Source organism: Haliotis rubra, unplaced genomic scaffold, assembly GCF_003918875.1.
Source record: "Haliotis rubra isolate DU_JTF1 unplaced genomic scaffold, ASM391887v1 Scf25, whole genome shotgun sequence".
Taxonomy (NCBI): domain Eukaryota; kingdom Metazoa; phylum Mollusca; class Gastropoda; order Lepetellida; family Haliotidae; genus Haliotis; species Haliotis rubra.
The window spans coordinates 1,418,537-1,440,221 of record NW_025766558.1 but is presented as its reverse complement, the minus strand read 5'-3'; the positions used below and the strand labels follow the sequence as shown (position 1 = coordinate 1,440,221).

The window sequence follows — 21,685 nt, the reverse complement described above, 5'->3', positions numbered from 1 at the left end:
TATGTACGATTATGTTTTATATCATGTTAAATCGTGTAAAATATCTCCCTCCGTATTATATTTCCTATCTATATTTTTGAATTATCAAAATGGACAACCAAGAGTCTGTCAGTGATGTGCCTGATAATCTTTCTGCCAAATACAAAGAGTAAGCTATTGATATCTCAATTTAAGATATGTTTCTTGTTGACTATATATCTCTTGAAGTACCGATATTATCGGTTTGTGGTCCGTTTCTTGTTAAGTCATTTATCGACAATTTAAGTGTTTAAACATCCGGCTTGATCTTGGCCCGTTTTCATTTCGTAATATCGGGGCCTAGTCCTGTTGTAAGTGAAGATGTTGGTGTAATGCTGAAGGACTCCGCGAGGAGTGTTGTGCACGGCTCTAGTGCACTTTACCTAGGCCACTTCACGAAAATATTGCCACTGGCACAGCCCAACCATTACTGCTGTCAGTGACACGTTAATGTTGGTGACGCTTCACTGATCTCACAGGATGACATGTGCACTATAACCTTCTGCAGAGTCTATAGCCAACAAGACTTTGACAGCCATTATTTTGATTATTAGCTGAGGTGTTGGGGTAGCCTTGTGTTTAAAGTAATTGCTTGCCAGGCGAAATGCCCAGGTTCGATTCCCTACATGGTTACAACATATGTTATATGTGGGGTTGCCCTTTTTCAGTAAAGTACGAATTATAGTACTTTTGTTAGGTTGAATCCCATCAGGAATTCGAATCACACTCTCAAGGAGTAAGGCACCTAATCACCAGCACACAAATTCAGCGATCTAAACCACTGACCCACTGCGGCTTTCACAGCATGGAATCCTGGATGGGACTCAACCTCACAAAAGTACTAGAATCTGTATTTTCAAAGAAAGTGTAATTATAATACATCATATGTTACATTTGACCACTTTCTAAATGACATTGTTTATTCATACATGGTACAATGTGATAAGTGTCTCACTTGCCCACTCACTCACTCGATGCTTCTGAAGAGTCAGGGCCTTGTTTACTGTTAAATGGTCCTTCAAGGCTCTGAAATCAACATCTCTGCCACATTATAGTATCGAGCAAAAAAAATGAGACAAGTTTTGATTCAACGTCTTGATTTAATAATTCACATAAATTTATGAAAATTGGCACACATGTAGACAATACATTGACTCGTTCACAAGAAGTCAATAGTCAGTCTGTCCACCATTTCGCTCCAAACACTGTTCAATCCGCCGAGGCATGGAATTTACAAGATTGTCTGTCAGTTCCTCATTTCATGTATCACTCGTTTCCAATCTGCAATGTCTTTCGGTTCCAACTTTTCCACTTTGTCCTTCATGATTTGCCAGACATTTTCGATGGGGTTCAGGTCTGGTTAAGCTGCCGGAAATTCCACAACCTGAATGCAGTTCTGACGAAGCCAAGCTTCGGTGTGGGCAGACGTGTGTACGCAGGCATTATCTCGTTGCATTACACAGGGAATTCCACTCTGTCCGAATTTGAATCTATCAGTCCCTCTTGCAAAAGCTCACAGTACTTCCTTGAATCAATGCGGCCTGTAATTTTCAGAAGCGGCGTTAAACCAAATTTCCCAATCCCATCCCACACCATCACAGAAGGCGAGAACTTTGGTCACATTTTTTGGCATTTTCCATTTCGACACCATCTTTTCCTTTTATTTTGGAAAAATTGTAACTTTGATTCGTCTGTAAATAACCAGTTTGAAAAGTCAGTGTCCCTATTACGCTCACACCACTCCTGTCTTTTCCACTTGTGCTCTTGCGTCATCAACGGAACCTTTGTCGGCACTTTCTTCACGATTCCTGATTCTTTTAAACTCCGCCTTACAGTCCATTCAGATACTCTAGAACTCCCTAAAGCTGTGGCACGCTCACCCAGTTGTTTTGCCGACCAGTTTTGATGCACCGCCGCCGCCAGTTGTACGGGTCATCTCCTGTCATTTCCACCAAGTCAACGAGGACGTCCCAATCCCGGCTTGCGCTGAAAACTGCCAGCAGCTTGAAATCTGGCAATAAGTCGGTAAATGGTACTCCGAGGAAGCCCCAATATTTTCCGTAACTTCTGAACTGATTTGCACCCTGCTTCATATAAAGCGAGAAGTCGACATTTCGCATCAGATTTCAACATGACGTCGGTAACTAGGAAATCGTCTGCTACAACGTCATCACGTGACCCGGCCCAACAACAGGGGAGATAATGCCGAGAACGTCATAATGTTCCTAGTGGTGGAAAATATTACCAAACAAGTTAAAACTCACCGCGCGGCAACCATGAAACACAACTTTCTGTAAGTGTCTCATTATTTTTGCTCGGAGCTATACATATTTGATCTGTGACTATACAGGAACATGGTAGGCTGATCATGCTGCAAGGAAACAAAGCATGGCAGAACACTTTATTTGCATTTACTAGATTTATGGGTAGTCTCGTCGTCACACTGAAGACCCTGGTTTGTTCCCCATCTGTTTACAATGTGTGAAGCCCATTTCTGGTGTCCCCACCTGTGATATAGCTGGAATATTGCTTAAAGCAACATAAAACCAAACTCACTTACTCACTTATTATTTGCAGTAAATCACTGCAATGTTCCATGAACTCAAATAATATCTGAGTTCTAAATATCAAGAAAACAAGCACCAATTCTTGAATTTTCTTTGATAAATAAAGGTACTGTTTGATAAACATAGATGCCTTGTAAAAATTCTTGCTCTCAGTTAACACAAAAAAGTCTAAGGTACATGGGCTATGACAAGTCTAAGGTACATGGGCTATGACAAGTCTAAGGTACATGGGCTATGACAAGTCTAAGGTACATGGGCTATGACAAGTCTAAGGTACATGGGCTATGACAAGTCTAAGGTACATGGGCTATGACAAGTCTAAGGTACATGGGCTATGACAAGTCTAAGGTACATGGGCTAAGGTACATGGGCTGACAAGTCTAAGGTACATGGGCTATGACAAGTCTAAGGTACATGGGCAAGTCTAAGGTACATGGGCTATGACAAATCTAAGGTACATGGGCTATGACAAGTCTAAGGTACATGGGCTATGACAAGTCTAAGGTACATGGGCTATGACAAGTCTAAGGTACATGGGCTATGACATTCCCAATAACAAACAACACTTTGTATTTTTTCAGTTCATTTGCATATTTGACTATCAGAGACAGATTACCAGTGATCCTCACAAAGGTTGTGGATACAGTCTACAGGATGAAGAATAAGATGAAAGATGAGTCTGGGGAGGTAATCAGTTCTTTTTTAAATATTGTAATATTTCTGGTGAGATGTTGCATCTGCCACTTGGTCAGAAAGCTTAGCATCCTTAGTATTGTCCTGAATCACAGAAACATGATGCTGACAAACTGAAACAACATGTAGATAGTATGACATGTACTCGACCAGATCAACATCATAGTTGTTCAAAGACTCCTGACATTTTAAGGCGAGTTAGGAAATCAGTTTCAGACACATTCTGTAGCAACATTTATTTTGAAATGATCATGTCATTACATAATGATCTTTTGTTCTTCAGGAGACTTCTGGAGAGCTGAAAGACATCACTGGCAGATTATCTAAGTTGCGATTTCAGATTCAGACTGATAAACCTGTGGAGAACTTAGAGGATTCTCGGACTGATACACCAATTTGGAACCAGCACCATCAAGATCTACTGAAGTTAAACAATGGGCAGCCAATCAAATGGTTTTCAGCAGCATGGTTATATTTGGAATGTTACATGTACCGGCGCGCATTCAGGAATCTGTGGAACTCACGTGAGTGGTTGAAATGTTTCTGTCCTGAGTCCCCAAAGCTTGTCTCCCTGTGGGAATGAAGGGTTATATAGGTCCCAGTACCCCATACTTGTTGCATAGGATGCTCTGATGTGTACAGATGATGCTGTCTTGCTCACTGAGGCTTGAATCGATTCTTCTGTTACCCACTGCTGTATGTTCTCACAGCACTTCTGGATGGGGCGGTGGGGTAGCCTAGTGGTTAAAGTGTTTGCTCGTCACGCCGAACACCTAGTTCGATTTCCCACATGGGTACAATGTGTGAAGCCCATTTCTGGTGTCCCCTGTCGTGATACTGCTGGAATATTGCTAAAAGCAGCGTAAAACTAAATTCACTCACTGACTCAACTACAGACATGGGTGTTTCAGTAGTCTTGATCCTATGATTGTTGGTTATGTCAGTGTATAAAATAATGCAAAATCCCAGCCAGACATCTGGGCTGGTAACTTCAAAAAACTTACGAGCCCGGAAGAGATTTAACCAGTCCTTCTTAAATACTGAATAGACAGTGCCAGTGGACACGTTATCTGAATATTTTTTTTCACCCGTCCATCGGGCTGGCTAGCTGTAAAATTAGACCGTCCGGCAGAAATCTAGCCTGTCTCGGGCGGTCGGACTGACCTTATTTCATACACTGGTTATGTATCCCAGTTTGTGATCATTGCTTTGTTCCTACATTACCCTTACATAAAGGTAAGTGTCTAGAAACTACATCACAATGGGTAACATTCACTGAGATCCACACACAAGAAACACTTCTTTAGCAGTGTGTTCTGGTATACATAATGATCATTACCAGTAATGTATCAAGTCAAAATCAGTATGTCTGGGTTTTTTCATGCAGCAACAAGTTGAACAGCTTGGATGTGTTTGAGGCCCAGAAATGTGAAGCGTACTATACATACAACCGACATCCCTTCTGAGGTGGTCCAGTGACAACGCTGATAAATTGAAGCTGACATACCTTCTGGAGGTGGTCGGACAGTGCCAGGGATATTCCTCAGCTCTTTTGCTTGTCCCTTCCTCTTGCGAGAAAGCTGACAAATTGAAGCAGTTTCTGGAGGTTAGTCTCAAAACACAAGCTCCTCTGTGAAGCATTTGCAATTTCATGGCAAGTTTATCATCCAAGTATTGTAGTTTTGTACGACTAATGTATTCTAACAATGTTGTACAATAGTACATGAAGAAACATAATGGAAAGTTCTTTACATTATTTGTATGTAAGTAGAGAGAAAAAACGAAAATGTAAGTGGTTGTCTCTTTTGGCTATTTAGAGTGTTGACAGCATATTCTGTGGAACTATCTTCATGAATTCGTTCAGTATTTTGTATGTCATACTACTGCGTGGGTTCTTGCCAGTTATTTGTCATGCATGTCATTAGAGGTGACAAATGGGATCACGTAGTGTAGGTTGATGCTTATGATGTCACTGGATTGTCTGGTACAGATTCCATCATTACACACTTCCATCATATAGCTGCAATATTGCTGAGTGTGGTGTTGAACAACAAACAGATAAAGACTCACTCTAACTTAGCATCTGTGTATCTTGTCTCATCTGCAGGTAGCACTGTGGGGCAATAAGTGTGACTTGTCCATCTCGGCTGGATTCTCAAACTCCCAGACGACCTGCATCCTGGATCAGCTCAAACTCCTCAACCCAAACATCCTTGCCGACCACTCTCAGCAGGTGATTGAAACCCTGCAGCGTCAGACGAAGGGTGAGGCTGGGAGGGTGGACATTGTACTGGACAATGCAGGGTTTGAGCTGGTCACGGATCTCTGCCTGGCTGAGTTTCTTATGTCTGCTGGTCTAGCTTCCAGCATCCACTTCCATGGGAAGGCCATCCCCTGGTTCGTGTCAGACGTCACCCGAAGGGACTTCCAGTGGCTGTTGGAGACGATGAAGGGAACCAACAATCTGGCAATATCTACTTTTGGCGCAAAATGGCAGAAACTGCTCGAGTTGGGATCCTGGGTATATCATGATCATGATTTCTGGACAACACCGTTTGATTTCAGTTTGATGAAAAAACATGCAAGTGAACTGTACAACGACCTTGGGAAGGCAGACCTGGTGTTTTTTAAAGGGGATCTGAATTATCGTAAGCTGGTCGGAGACAAACGATGGGAACCTACAGTGTCTTTCTCCTCCTCCCTTCGAGGGTTTGAACCTGCTCCTCTCTGCAGTCTGCGTGCTCTCAAGTCGGACGTTGTAGTGGGGTTGAAACCAGGCCAGGCGGAGATGACTCAACACCATGACAAAGACTGGATGATAGATGGAAAGTGGGCAGTTATTTCATTCCACACGGGACATTCTTAAATATTTGTTTTTGATAAGGAAAGACAGGAGATATTTTGATGACTGTTGCTGAGATCTCATATATTTTCCATTTGTGCCATAATGTATTCAGGCCTCAGTCACAACTTCCTCCGATTGTCGTATGGTCTTTATTCTTTACCTTGTTTATGTTGATACTATGGGCAGATCTAGAAACGGATTGATTTATTATTGGAGATCAGATTGTGTGATATTTTGTCAATCTGTGTACATGTAAACTGCCTTTTATAACCCATCCTGTGATTCCTCCCTGATTGTCCAATGGCATCCCATCATCTTACCATATTCTCCACTACCCTATCTCTCCTGTCAAAGTATACTCCTTATCTCATAATGGCTAGTGATACCCATGCCATACAACAATCTGATAAAGTTGGTATTACCATCTGTTAAATATGCAAATGAGGTGAGCAATAGTGAACCTACACATCATTTGGAGTCAAGTCACTGCTTAGTCAGGTCACCTCTAAACTCACATAGAAGAGAACTGAGGGCAGTTACTCATGAAGGATATTGTCAGTGGCAGTTTGAAGATGGGTTCAGGTTACTGGTGATTACAATGGCGGTGTGGTAGATGGGACTATTGAGCGGATTATTGAGGGTGAGGATGTCACAGATTATAATTTTGCCCAGAGAGACAAGCTATGTTCAGTGAATCAAAAGTACAAGATTCTTAAGATTTATTTTCATTTGTTGGTACTGTGTTTGTTTGTGGTATTAAAGCTGTGCAACATGTCTCTGGTCTGGCACTAGGGGTTGGCAGAGAGTGGGAGTGCCTCAAGGATGTCATGTTGTGGGTTAATTGACGATGTCCATTTGTATGTGAAATCACTTGTCACAACCACCGCCGATAGGAGGGAGAAATGGAAGGAGAGAGGGTGAGAGTGTATTCTGTCACTTTTCACACATCAGTCTGGGGCAGCCTAGTGGTTAACGTATTCACTCGTCACGCCGAAGACTCGGGTTCGATTCACCACATGGGTACAATGTGTGAAGCCCATTTCTGGAATATTGCTTGAATATTGCTAAAAGTGGCGTACAACCAAAACTTACTCATAATCGGTCTACATCACATTTGGGAATTGTAAGGTGTTGATGTTTTGGGGCATAAAAAACGAGGGCACATATTTCTGCCAGCTGCAGCATTCATGTGTGGGTGTGTGAAGGTTAATACTGTTTGGTGAAAATCTCCATGATTTGTTTGTTTTACACATAGAAGAGCATCCAACATTTTCATCCACAGTTTATATTTTATAACTTTGTTTCATCGTCAGTACGTCACTGGTTTTCTACACATTACATTCCTCCATCGGTCCTCCATGACCACTTTGCAGTGTAGTGGGTGTCTTTTACCATCAAGTCAAACCACAATCTGATTCCAGCGATTTCTGACCAATCAGTGATCAGATTACATCACATACCTGTGCAGCATCTGTACAACACTACTGCCGTCCGCTCTACACACTGCGTCAATGTCTGGCAATGGTTGGGTCCGTACACTGTGCATTTAATGGCCTCATGTCATTAGCTGACAAAGACAGAAACTCTTCTCTTCTACAGGGTAGGAACTTCGGTGAAGTTTTGATGTTTGTTGTGCTAATATTAACGCCACATGTCAGGTGCTTCCACAATTACTGTATATGACCGTCTATAAGACGACCCCCAAACTTGACCCTTAAAATCAGTGTCAAAATGGTATGTTTCGTGCATAAGTCGATCCCCCGCGATGGGGTCCTATTCGCGGCAAACACAGACCACAGACAACTGGCAGTTACCAATAATTATAACTTTGGTCCACATTATTCAAAGAATTCACTGTCATATATATTGTGTCTACTCACGGATCGAAACGAAGTGTAGTTGACAGAAAATGAAAAAACTTATAACTTAAAAGGTAAATAATCTTGTCTAGTGATGTTTAATTGCAAATTTGACGTCTCTACTGACAAAGTCGTCTTCTGTTGTTTGTTCACGCGAAGTGATACGATGTTGTTTTCTTACCCCTGGAAAAAAGTTTGACGAAAGCGTAACCCATGGATAAGATGACCCCCTTCTACAGACTGCTTTTTTTGGTCCTCAAAATTTGGCTTATAGACGGTAATATATGGTATTCTTGTCTGTGGGTTACACTAATTCATCCATACATGTGTGTATATGAAATGAGCTTTGATCTGTCAAGGGGCTAAAGAGGACAAAACAGCAACAGTTGAAGCAGATTTTGTAAGTAATGTGATGAAGTGATGAAAGAGGCACGTGCTGGACAGAGTGCCTCATTGTATCCTTGACAGGAAGTTTGTGTTTTATGGATGTAACTTATGTGAGGATTGTTCTTGGCTATTTTCTTTGTTATACACTGTGGTTGATCGCTGCTGTGAAAATTGGAATAAATTAATTTGAATGGTTTGTGTTAATTCTAATTGATTGTGTTAAGTGAGGCAGTCACAATCGCCAACAGAAGCATGTAAGTAATCAAGTCATGTTAATTACTGAGAGGCACACACACTCTCTCTGTGAGACTTATGCAAGACTAGCTCTTCCTACATAGCAGAATACAAGATCTGAAATCAAATTACTGTGACTGAATGTTATGAATAATCAAGTAAATATATAATAAAGTTATATTTTATTTCACAAATACAACAGGCAACATTGTCTTCAAACATTCAGCTCTCCCCTCACACACAAAGTTTCTAACTGATTTGTCTGTTATTTTCCCTCGTCTTGGACAATGTCACTGATATTTACAGAACAAAACACATCTTATCCAGCAATGTGTAAATGAATACTTAGCTGGTGAAGTATTAAAACATATCAAGTTGTTCTGGCAGTTATGCAACAAATCAGTTACTAGTATATGAAATGATTCTCTATGAATAGTTAATACAAATTTCACAATTAATGTCCAAGCATTAACAAAATACTGCTTTTCAATGGACACCATGTTGGATGTCTTGAGACTCAGCATGCACAATAAGAAATGTGTTACACACAAAAATACTCGGACACCATAGGGCTGTCCCATCTCCATCAACCAATTTTACAATTATTGACATCATTCAGTCCAATGGATTTCATTAAATTACAAATACACTGTCACAATACATGATTATGTCACTGACACTAAGATTATGTCCAACAACAGGTACAGCAATAGTCAGCATATCAACACTTCAGTGGGTGAATGAGTGAGTTTAATTTTACGCCTTACTCAGCAATATTCCAGCTATATGGCGGCGGTCTGTAAATAATCAAATCTGGACCAGACAATCCGTCATCAACAGCATGAGCATTGATCTACGCAATTGGGAACCGATGACATGTGTCAACCAAGTCAGCGAAGCCTGACCACCCAGTCCTGTTAGTCGCCTCTTTCGACAAGCATGGGTTACTGAAGATCAAGTTTAACCCGGATATTCACGGGTACATCAATACTTCAGTGGCTCTCAAAGACACTTAGTCACTGCAATAAACCTACAGCAGAATATATATAACAAAACTTAAACACAAAATCAAATGAAGCACATAACAGTACCTCAATTCAGAGCAGAGGCAATATAGAATAGCCTACTTGAGTAGGATTGGTTGTCTTCATTTATCCTCTAAGGTCTGGTACAAAGACAAACAAGCCATATATACTCATGGCAAAAAATAAGGGGACCTGTGCACAAGCCTGATGCAAACACTTGATGTACAAGTCCTGATTAAGACAGCTAGTTTTATAGTGCTAACCCACTGAGATACAATGTCCTGAGACAGAATACAAGGAGATAACGTTTACAATGGATATTTCACTCTGACAATTACACTCAGCCAACCAGCCCTTTTCTTATCCAATAAATGCAGAGTGTCAGGTAAAGCATCAACACGCACCATCTATTAAAGTCTATTGATATGACAGGTCTAGGGATCAAACCGTTGACTTTCTGCTCATCAGGCTGACACTCTATGCACTAGACCACGGAGACTGTCCCAGTAGATGAATGATACAAATTAAAGCACAACAAAGAAAAATAGTGTAGATATTCTCAAAAAACAAGACAGTTTGTTAAAAACTATTAAATATGATCTGGTGATGTACTGATTACACACCTTCAGGTTAATGTTGCGTCAACTTGCAGCACCTACACGGGCCCTGAAGACCATTGCCATGTACATTGTACTACGTAGGTATGAACAGTTGGAAATGGAAAAACATGTTAATATTTATATTGTGTTAGTATATTAATTAGATATGGATGTCATACACTTCTTAAGATAACCTTAGTATCAGAGAAATGTCTGATTCTTAAACACTCCATCCCGTCAAGTGTCAGTAATGTGACAAATACAGTCACCATGTTGACTAAGTTGAAACGCTCTATCATTGTGACAATTAGACATTATAAAGGCTCATAGACTTTTAAATACTGAATATAACAAAACGTTACCATGCCAAGCATGTTGTGGCAACAGTCTACAATGACAAACGCCACACTTGGAAGTTGTTGTAGCTATGGAATCTGTTTATGCAACATTTAGGTAGAGATGCATGCACTTTTATTATCAACGTACTTATGCTGTTCAATATCGACTTCTCCTGTCATAATCTTTAAGACTTGGCTTCTTGTCTTGACAAGTTAGATTTCCAGTTTCTCATAATGTAGCTGTATGCATGGTGTTATAGCTGATGGAGGAGTGAGTGAGTGAGTTCAGTTTTACACTGCACTCAGCAATATTCCAGCTATATGGCGGCGGTCTGTAAATAATCTGGAAGACAATCCAGTGATCAACAGCATGAGCATCAATCTGCGCGATTGGGAACCTATGACATGTGTCAACCAAGTCAGCGAGCCTGGCCACCCGATCCCGTCAGTCGCCTCTTACGACAAGCATGGGTTACTGAAGATCAATATTCTAACCTGGACCTGATGGAGGAGGATATAGTATCAGGACATTATTTCTGTACAGACACACCTAGGGGATCAATGATATACTTATTTCATTAGGCTTCTGTATGAATCATTACGAATTTGTAACATTACGACCTATCGTAACACTATAGTACATCAATGGGCTTAAGAATGTCGTAGTGCTACTAACGATTTGTGGATTGGGACTCAGCATATTGAACCCACAAATCCTGTGGGGGCATTCTTTCCAATAAGGAAAAGTGGTTTTATAAAGGAAACCAAATTGCCACTGTAAATAGTTACAAGTATTTAGGTGTCTGGTTTTCAAGTAACTTAAATATGACTAAATGCATTTCAGACTTGGCAAGCCGGGGTAAAAGAGCATTGATGGAAATCATTGTCAAACTAAATAAGATTGGAATGATTGACCCAAAAATATATTTTAAAATCTTTGATTCTCAGGTGATGCCGATATTATTATATGGCTGTGAGATTTGGGGAGTCAAGCAATATGAATTGTTGGAAAAGGTACATCTTCTAGCCTGCAAACGATTTTTAAGGGTAGGAAAACAAACTCCTAAAACTATTGTATTCGGCGAATGTGGTCGCTATCCAATATATATAAATGCTTACTTACAGCTTTAACGTTATTGGCTAAAATTGCTCAAAATGAGCGAGTGTAGATTACCCAAGAAAGTGTATTACATGTTAAGATATTTTGATGACATTGGAAAAAAGAGTTGGGTATCGTTCATAAAAAATATTTTGTTTTCTCATGGCTTTGGATATATCTGGATTAACCAATCTGTTGGTGATGAACAATTGTTTCAAACATCATTGATAAATGAATTTTCTCAAAGTTGGACTTCCACTTTGAATAACAAATCTAGATATGTGATGTACAGAGAATATAAATTCATATTTGAACCAGAAAGATACCTGGATATCATATTAGAAATAAAGGTGCGCTCTACTAACACCAAATTCAGATGCAATGTCTTGCCACTACGTTATAATGAAGGTAGGTGGCAATCAATCGAACCTGGTTTACGTTTGTGTCCCATTTGCAACACCTCTGTAGAGGATGAGTATCATTTCACACGTATATGCCACTTGTACAATGAATTGAGAATAACTTTTCTTCCGGAACACTTTTGGAAATTCCTTTCTATCCATAAACTTAAAAGGCTGATATGTGCAACTCAGGAGAATTTAATCAGACGTGTACAGTATTACATTTACCATGCATATATAAAAAGAAATAGGTCTTTAGAAACACTTTAGACTTCATTTGTATGCTCTTGTTAACTTTGTATAGTTTTATCTTGTATATGGGCCCTTGGCCCCGTTACAAATAAACTCCTTTTGACTTTTGACTTGACTTGTGTCCTGGTCAAAGAGGACTACATTGGATTGTTTAACTTGTCCCCAGCACAGTTTAGTAGTCACAGGCCAGCAGTCTAGTGTAGATTGACTGGTATATATCCCATCTCAATGAATGGTTTATACTGCATGACCAATATTCAATAATCATGCCAAAAGCCACTTGCTATTGTCACTATGGTAACTATGGTAACCATGGTAACATGGAACCAACCTTACTGAATTATCACAATGTCATACATAAACTAATTTTATCCTGATTATTTCTTAATAGGGTGGTTATAACTGGTGATACGGTGATTCAGACGGGATATAATACAGTGATATAAGACATATATACAGCTTCACCAGGTATTGGAGTAGGCACTGTTTCATAAAGCCACACAAATCATAAGCCTTCAACTTTAAAAGTGAAAACATGAACATTTAAACAGCAGTGGACTAAACAAGTACATGTTATAGTAACTTTAACAGTATGTTCATAATTCTTTATAAAATAATCAACTCCAATACAAGAATTCAGCACTACTGCTGTCAATCAAAATAGGATAATAAAATATGATGTTCAGTGCAGTTTTTCTTTAGTTTGCATAATTACAATGACATGTAAAACACATCTCTCAAAATATAACAACAAATATAACAAACAAATTCCCCATAACTGCACAAACTACAGCTTTAGGAATTAAGGTGAAACTCTCCTTGCAACGATGTATCTCAGCTGAGACATGCTCTGTCCAGACTGATCTGTGATGAAACTAGTAAGCTCACAATCCCACATGAGTCTCTCAAACCAGCGTGACTAGCAGTTTTCCTCAATGAACCACTATTGGTAAACATGATGGCAATCAATACTGTCCACTTGTAAAGTGAATAACTCCATACATAATGTATACTGGAAGTGTGGCATTATTGTTACCCTGTCATTTGATCAGTGTGCACTCCAAGTTTCATTCTCAACTCCCTGGGGAGTACAGAAGCAGTATATGAGGTGCCAGACGATAACAGCCACATAACCATCTCCTTCTGCAGTTACCTGTCCAAGCACAGCGCTGGTTAACTATACCTGGGTTGTCACACTAGATCACTACATTCCACCTCTAATTAATGTCTGAATCAGGATTGGATCCTAAATGTAGACCTTTCCACCGAGCAGTGCTTCGTGCCACTTTCAGTTATCCCCTTTGTGGTGGCGCTTTCAGTTGTCCGCCATTAAGCGCTGCTGCAAATTGACATTGACATTTTACGTCTGGAAACGTGCTGGGTTTTTTCGAAAATATGTCTCAGGACAGAGGAATGCCTTTTGAACGTGGATCAGGGAGAATTTGTGCAATGAGAGACTGTACAAATAGCCAGAGAAATCTACGTATATGGAAGGAATTGCCCTGTACAGTCCACAAACTGCCACGGAAGGACTGCCCTTGTTTGTTTCCCTATCATCTCCATAGGTTTCCTGTGAATGAAGATCGTCGTCGTGTTTGGGTGTCACATGTTAATCGGAAGGATTATCAATTGTGAGATTTCAACTGATTCCCAACAGTAATGCACACTGGGTTATTTTTCTCATTTATAACATTTTCTCACAAACGTGCAAACATTTCGAAGTCAGTTCACAGAAATGAATCTGTCAACAATTATAACTCCATAGAATGCTTATTTAACAATTTGCACAAAATCACTGTATACAATATGAAGCCAATGACATCATGCAGCAGGGCAATGAAACACGAGTATGCAATTTGAAATTAAACACATTTTATGGCTGCTGGATTAAGCTGAAACTTCTGAAACCTCTACCCCCAATAACTGAATATTTAAAAACTCACATTCACATAAATATACTGGCATGTTGTCTGGGCCATTATTGGAATAGCTTTTCAGTTTGTCTGAAAATCTGATTTTATTTTGACTGTCAACTGTAGTTTCTCCAACAAAGATATTATCTTCTAATCACTAACCTCAGTTATGCTCCAGCCTTCAGTATCACCTGATATTCAGATTCATCTTTGAATTCATTTTATGCCCTATGCAGTCTATTTCATATTCATTTTTAAAATGCCCTCATTCTTAGCTCACCAGGCATACATGCCAAAAAGGGACATGTAAGTTTGCCAATTATTCAGATGATCGTTATGAAATAAATTGGGGGAGGGGAGTATACTTTGACATCTGATGTATTTGGGATACGACCCAGATTTACCCAGGGCTACGATGTATCATTCATTCACTTGTAGTGTTTGTTCATGATGGCGTCAAGGTCATGCAGAATATCTTTCCGTGGGAGTTTTAACAAATCTTTCTTCAAATCACAAAGTCGATACATCTGGAACTCAGATTCAGCCAGGAGCATACAGAAAGGACTCTTCGAAGAACTGTCGCAGTGATTCTCAAAATCTGTGATTCGGTCATAGTCCCAGTCATGAAGATCAACAAGGTCCTGCCATGCTGCCCCGATTCGTGTCTCCAGCTTCCTCTGCAACCACTGTATGATTGGCCGCTTCAACTTACGCACCAGGATGTCATCTGGCGGCAGACTGGACGAGGATCCATAAGCCATTGTTTGGACTGAACAGCAGAGGGAAAACACTGATTCATTAGATCCATGTTAGATACAAACATCAGTATCTTCTAAGATGTGATTTAAAGCTGATTTAAAGAATACCTCATTTACATGTCCGACCTCAGATTAATCAGTGACACCATCTACTCTGGTAACATTAGTGACAAGTTTGGGGATATTATTGCACGTTTTCATTGACACAGTACCATTTTATTGTATCATGTCATGCTCTGTTTGGTGTAAAAAGAATTCCTTTTTGGTAATAAAGTGTTACCTTATCTTATCTTAAACAAAATACACATTCAGAATGGAATTGCTGTAACCAGAGACTGCTTGGTAACTGTCCAGTACATTATTTTATTCATACTGACATAGAATAAACCTACACAGTGTTGAATCACTGAGTTCAATATTGCAGTGTGTAAACAATCCTCGACCTGCCTAACGTGATGAGATGCTGCCACTCACCTCCGAGCTCAGCGCTTGCCGCCCCTCCACACCCCTCCTGATCCTGGAGATAGACAATGAGGCACTCATAAAATCATCAGCAAATAGTTGGCAACACTTTCAGTTTTTCTTCCAACAGTCAATAGGTGTGGTGTTTAGTGTGTGTGTATATGAAGGATGATAATCATACATATTCCCTTCAATGCTACAGTGTAACACGTTATATTTGGGATGACACTTTCTCAGTAAAGTACAGAATCTAATACTTTGGTTCGGTTGAGTCCTAACTGGGATTTGAACCCACACTCTCAGAGTCAGGCGCTAATCACCAGCACACAAAGTCAGCCATCTAACCCACCCAGCCACTGCAGCTTCTATAGTGTTATCATGACTTTAACCTTGCTATATTTTTGCTTGCATTAAATTCACTGCAATATTATGTGTGAATGAATGATTTTTTCACCTGTTTCATCATTGCATTTCTATTCCGGGGACATAACGCTGCCCCACTTGTACCCATGACCCTCACAGGCATACAAGTCAGTTACCTGCCTAATTAGATTATTTACCTGCCTAAACTTTCATATCTAATTTAAAAAATGAAATTTATTTCACCTAAATTATTTGAAAATTTACCTGGCAGTGGTCATAGATCAATTACCTTCTTCATTACAACAACGAGCAGCCTCACTATTACAATGCCCTGCTTATTTTCATAAGTTACCTGCTCGTTACAATCATTACCTGTCCAACAGTGGGGTCAGTCTGGGTTGACTTAGTGAGAGTCTTCCGGGCCGTTAGACTTAGATCTGTAAACAAGTAATTTCAAATCCGATGTAGAAGCCACATGATGATGATGAATAGCACCCTGACTAAACAATGATCAGTACTGAGTACAGAAAATTCAGTGACATATAGAGCTTGTGGGATCTCTTGATACAGATACTACACTCTTCAAAAAAAGAAATGCATATGTGATTTTGAGAATATTGGACTCATGAGTGCCTACAATCGAAACATCACCATAGGCCACCTTGAAGCTGGGGAGTTGCAGTCTGCAGTTGCCCGACATTTCAACGTTCATCATAGCACGATATCTTGCCTTTGGAATCATTTCCTGCAGATCAATTCTGCCCAAGATCACCAGAGAAATGGCCGTCCAAGAGTTATCACCCAAGCCCTGGACCGCTACATCCGGGATGCTCACTTGCGTCATCATCTTGCCACAGCCACGGAGACTGCATAAAGCATCCCTGGTTTCAGAAGAATTCCAGACCAAACTGTCAGGAATCGAATGCGTGAAGTGGGGACCCACTGGTGTTCCAGCATGACAATGCTACTTCACATACAGCACGCATCACAGTTCACTACCTTACCAATTCTAACGTCAATGTCTTGCCATGCCCTTCCCAGTCACCAGATCTAAACCCAATAGAACCTATGGGATGAACTCGATCGACGTCAGCGTCAAAACACACCTCAGACACTTCCACAACTGGCCATTACATTGCAGGAAGAGTGGGGAAGAATTCCGCAAGAGCGACTTTGTCGACTTTTCCAGTCTGTGCCGAGATGGTGCCGAGCAGTAATTGATGCCAACGGTGGCCACACGAAGTGCTGACTTTGACGCCATCTTGTGGACTCAAGTAAACAGAAACACAACAATAAAGGCTGCTGTTGTGTTGGCGATTGCTTTGTCTATAGATGTGTGAATTTTCACCTTTTTACCATTGAAATTACATGAAGTAATTGCTTTTAAACTAATGCTATAAATTCTTCTAACAAAGCTTATGCGTTTCTTTTTTTGAAGAGTGTATTATAGTAAACTCTAAGGTGAGTGAGTTGGGTTTAATGTTGCTTTGATGTATGTTTATAAGCAGTTTTCCAGCTGTATGATGGTGATCGGTAAATAATGAAGTCTGAATCAGATAATGCAATGATTGACATAATGAGCATTGATCTACATGACTGGGGAACAATGACATGCATCAACCAAGTTGGTGAGCCTGACCACCCAATCCTCTTAGTCGCCTCTTACGGCAAGCATCTGCTGCTGAAGATCAATTCCACGCCAGATCTGCACAGGCAATGCCTTTTTCAAGAGTATTCCCATCACATTTAATTACAGTGTGGCAGCTTAACATGTGGAAGCCTGAAGTGATGTAAGTCTCACATGTCTATCACTTAATTTAAAGCCCGTAAAATTTTGAGCACTGATGATGAAATCTTTATTTTACTTTTACAAAAGTATAGGAGAAAACATTCTAGTTTACCTTCATTGAGAGAGATGCTCTGTTGTGAGATATTGTGTGGGAGGTTGGAAGATTCTGTCTCCCACTGACGAACATGACTACTCTGGTCAAGGTTGTTGGCAAACCAGGATGATGTGTTTTGCTTCTCGGTTGGGAGGTCAGACATGAAATCTGCTAAACGTTCTCCATTGTCAGACAGCGCCATTCCTACATAAGATGTAACAATCTGTTCTGATTCAATGGAATTTTGATGAAATGAAATATTTGGCATCTTGGATTCCACTTGCTTGTCCTCAATGATGCTGATGCCTGTTGCTGGGTTGGTGTTGGAGACTTGAGCATCCTGGAGTTTGGGAGCAGCGCCAGTCAGGGATCCACTGTTCAGACTCAGCTGCAACCAGGCCTGGGCCGTCGACAGACTCTCACACCCCACAGACGGCACAGCAACTGACGAGATACAGATGCATTAACAGGGGGAATAAACAGGATATAGAGGCATTAACAGGGAGAATAAACAAGGTACAGATGCATTAACAGGGAGAATAAACAGGAAATAGATGCAGTAACAGGGGGAATAAACAGGATATAGATGCATTAACAGGGAGAATAAACAGGAAATAGATGCAGTAACAGGGGGAATAAACAGGATATAGATGCAGTAACAGGAGGAATAAACAAGGTACAGATGCATTACCAGGGAGAATAAACAGGAAATAGATGCATTAATAAGGGGAATAGACAGGATATAGGGGCATTGATCATGGAATAAACAGGATACAGGGACATTAACTGGGTTCTAAACAGGATATCAGGGTATTAATTTGGGAATATACAGGATAATGGGCATTAACTGTGGATTGAACAGGATAGTGGATTATTAACTAGGGAATATACAGAATAGAGGGGCATTATCTGGTGAATTAACAGGATAACAGGTCGTTAACTGGAGAATAAGCAGAAGGGAAGGGGCATTAACTGGAATAAACAGGATAGGGGGCATTACTGGGAAATAACAGAATAGATGGACATTAACTGAGGAATCAACAGGATAGGGGGCACTAACAGATGCAATAAACAGTGCTGACAGGTAATATAAACAGGATGTTGGTACCGATAGCTGTAATAAACATACTGAAAAGAGGAATTGACACCATTCAACAAGAAGTTCAGTTGGAGGTTATGAATACCAGAATATACGTCAGATGTGTTCACAAATCATTCAATGTCATACAGTCATTGAAGGATGGGACTTTGCACTCACTGTTGTATTTCTTCGATGATTCACTCGCCGGGGTCTGTGTTGGAGGGAGGGAGGAGATTGATGGAGCCTCCTGCAGCTTCTTCAGGGCTGTTAGGGGACAGAGAGAATATCTGTGTAATGATCTAGATTTTACAGCTTGAAGTACTTTAAATATATCAACTCTGCCAAAGGTCAGAAATATATGAAATATTTGATCTTAGAATCAATCTTTTAATGTTTTACCTGGTTACAGGTTTCATTTGCATAAAAAAATTGCATCACCTTTATCCAGTTAAATTTGAACAATACTCTTGAAACAGGGTGAAAACCCACTAGTATAATACAACATGTTTGTGACAACACTCCAAGAAATATAGATAAGAAGTCAAATGAAAAAGTATTTGTAAACCAAATGTCTGCTCATTGATGTAAAAATACACAATAAACTTTAATCAGGAGGGTTAAAAATGAGCGAACACCCAATGAAACCTGTCAACATCCATTGTGGATGATAACAGGAAGGTAAATAGTCAGTAGCTCAAATGGCTGTCAGGAGCCTTGTTGTGTATCCAGTCGTACTGATTAAAGCTGTGGTTGAGTTATTGTCAAGCTAACCTGCTGCTGTTTCAGAAATAGGTTCCTGTGACTCCAGAATCTGATGCCGTCCTGGAATATCATGATCCTTGTCTTGAGAAGCTGGGTGTTGAACAGCAATTGTCGTTGAGCATGAAGGAGGTGTGGCACCAAGCTCTTGATCTGGAGGGGGTGTGGCACCAAGCATATGTCTTGGAGTGGGTGTGGCACCAATCACTTGACCTGGAGGGCGTGTTGCACCAAGCATTTGACCTGGTGGGGGTGTCTCTCTCAGCACACATCTTGAAGGGGGTGTGGCACGTTCTGGAGATGATGTGCCACCAAGCACATGTGCTGAAGAAGACGTGGCAGCATTTATGCCTCCTGACATGTGACTGGTGTTTCTGTGATTCGGTGTAGACTGACTGTAGGTATCTGGACTAGCAGCCCCAGACTGTGTGTTGACTCCATCAGGAAACCCATACGCTCCCACATACTGATCTCCATGGGTACCCTCAACTCTCATATCTAGGAAACGCAAGAAACATAGATAATGGCACTCTATGTATCAGACAAGCATAAAATAGGTGAAGATGAGAAAAGGAAAAAACATGAGAGGTTCAAAGGGTTACAAAGAATGTATACCCCAGTATGGGTCATGTTGGTATTCTATTTGACAACCTCAATAGCCTTGACAATCTGTCAGAAGGGTGGGAGGTCATATAGGGATGGTTGTGATTGTGTGGTGATTGGTTGGGGGTTGTGTAGCTGTGTTGTGAATGGTGGGGGTCAGGTGGTCTACTCCCATTTGTGAGAACTCCCATTTGTGAGACTCCCAGTTAAGAGACAGTGGAGTAGGTAATTAACAAAGAAAACACACACCCTGCATGATGGAATGGATTAACCCTAGCTAATTACTGATTTGCTATGTAACTGAATCTTTTGGAGGTAACTTAATGAAACTTTATAAGATAAATTGATTAACATACTCCAGTAAATGTCCATAAAAATCAAACACTATGATAATGATAATAAAATATGTTTAAACCAAAACGACTTTCAAACTTCATAATAGTCAATAAAAATGTGTTATCATAATTACATATTCTTCTGAATAAATAAAATATTAAATGAATTATTTCGTCTTTGTAAATAAAATCTTTGATAATCTATTTCATTAATCAACTCATCAATGAACTATGCCTCCTGTGGGTACTGGGCTGGGCTGATCCCACTTTCATTGTGGGGATGTGGAAACACCACCTATGTGCACTGAACCATTAATTAATGTGTCTCACAACTGGGAGTTCTCACAAATGGGAGGACACTGGTCAGGTAGCTGTGTGGTGATTGGTGGTGGTGGGGGTTGGGGGTGTAGCTGTGGGTGGATGGGTAGCTGTGCGTCATTGGTGGGGATGGGTAGCTGAGTGGTGATTGGTGATTGTAGGTGACTGGTGGGGGGACGGGTAGCTGTGGGTGATTGGTGGGGGGACTGACTGACTGACTGAGTTTGGTTTTACGCCGCTTTTTAGCAATATTCCAGCAACATCACCGCGGGGGACACCAGAAATGGGCTTCACACATTGTGCCCATGTGGGGATTCGAACCCGGGTCTTGGGCGTGACGAGCCAACGGTTTAACCATTAGGCTACCCCACCACCCCTATTGGTGGGGGGAACGGGTAGCTGTGGGTGATTGGTGGGGGGAACGGGTAGCTATGGGTGATTGGTGGGGGTTGGTGATTGTGAGTGATTGGTGGGGGGAACGGCTAGCTGTGGTTGATTGGTGGGGGTTGGTGATTGTGGGTGACTGGTGGGGGAAACGGGTATGAATATTCCAAAACAAGTTGTTTACGAGTCGGGTTGCAAATGTGCGGTCTAAACTGAGTACCTACAGCACAAGTTATAACATTCGTAGAAAATTTGATCATCATATTGCCGTTGAAATGCTCAGTTGCCTCACCTGTCCTTCTCGAAGCCATTGACCCTCAGTACATTGTGGATTTCATTATAAAAGAACGTTGTGATGAAAACGATTGTAGTCCTGCGCGGTTTCAATAAGGAACTTAAACAGGGGAATCACCTACAACCTATAAAATCCACACCAGGAAATATCTATGTATGAAGCATTATACTGTAAACATTATAAGGGAAATAACTGTGTTTAGGATGAATACCAA

The 21,685-nt window shown here is 40.6% G+C and overlaps 2 protein-coding genes across 2 annotated transcripts; one reads left to right on the top strand and one right to left on the bottom strand.

Moving 5' to 3' along the window:
* The first annotated feature begins 40 nt into the window (after window positions 1-40).
* On the top strand, window positions 41-6,898 carry LOC124279310 (damage-control phosphatase ARMT1-like). Its single transcript, XM_046715122.1, is given in 6 exon segments — window positions 41-148; window positions 3,167-3,272; window positions 3,562-3,774; window positions 3,777-3,802; window positions 4,746-4,884; window positions 5,386-6,898. Coding segments are annotated over 6 exon segments (1,302 nt in total). The 5' UTR covers window positions 41-89; the 3' UTR covers window positions 6,145-6,898.
* Window positions 6,899-14,006: 7,108 nt separating this feature from the next.
* LOC124279399 lies at window positions 14,007-21,593 on the bottom strand. The gene is made up of 7 exons (XM_046715220.1): window positions 21,469-21,593; window positions 19,549-20,034; window positions 18,955-19,041; window positions 17,715-18,140; window positions 16,186-16,250; window positions 15,463-15,505; window positions 14,007-14,999 (listed from the first exon to the last, which is right to left on the bottom strand). The coding sequence occupies exons 1-7, from the start codon at window positions 21,485-21,487 to the stop codon at window positions 14,659-14,661; spliced, it is 1,467 nt and encodes a 488-aa protein (XP_046571176.1). The 5' UTR covers window positions 21,488-21,593; the 3' UTR covers window positions 14,007-14,658.
* Between the last annotated feature and the right edge of the window lie 92 nt (window positions 21,594-21,685).

Excerpts from the sequence above, each read along its gene's own strand:
- LOC124279399 (XM_046715220.1), bottom strand. Across the intron at positions 18,141-18,954 it reads ATCATCGAAGAAATACAACA|TTGCTGTGCCGTCTGTGGGG; the intron begins GTGAGTGCAAAG and ends GTATCTCGTCAG. Across the intron at positions 16,251-17,714 it reads GAGCATCTCTCTCAATGAAG|ATCTAAGTCTAACGGCCCGG; the intron begins GTAAACTAGAAT and ends ACTTGTTTACAG.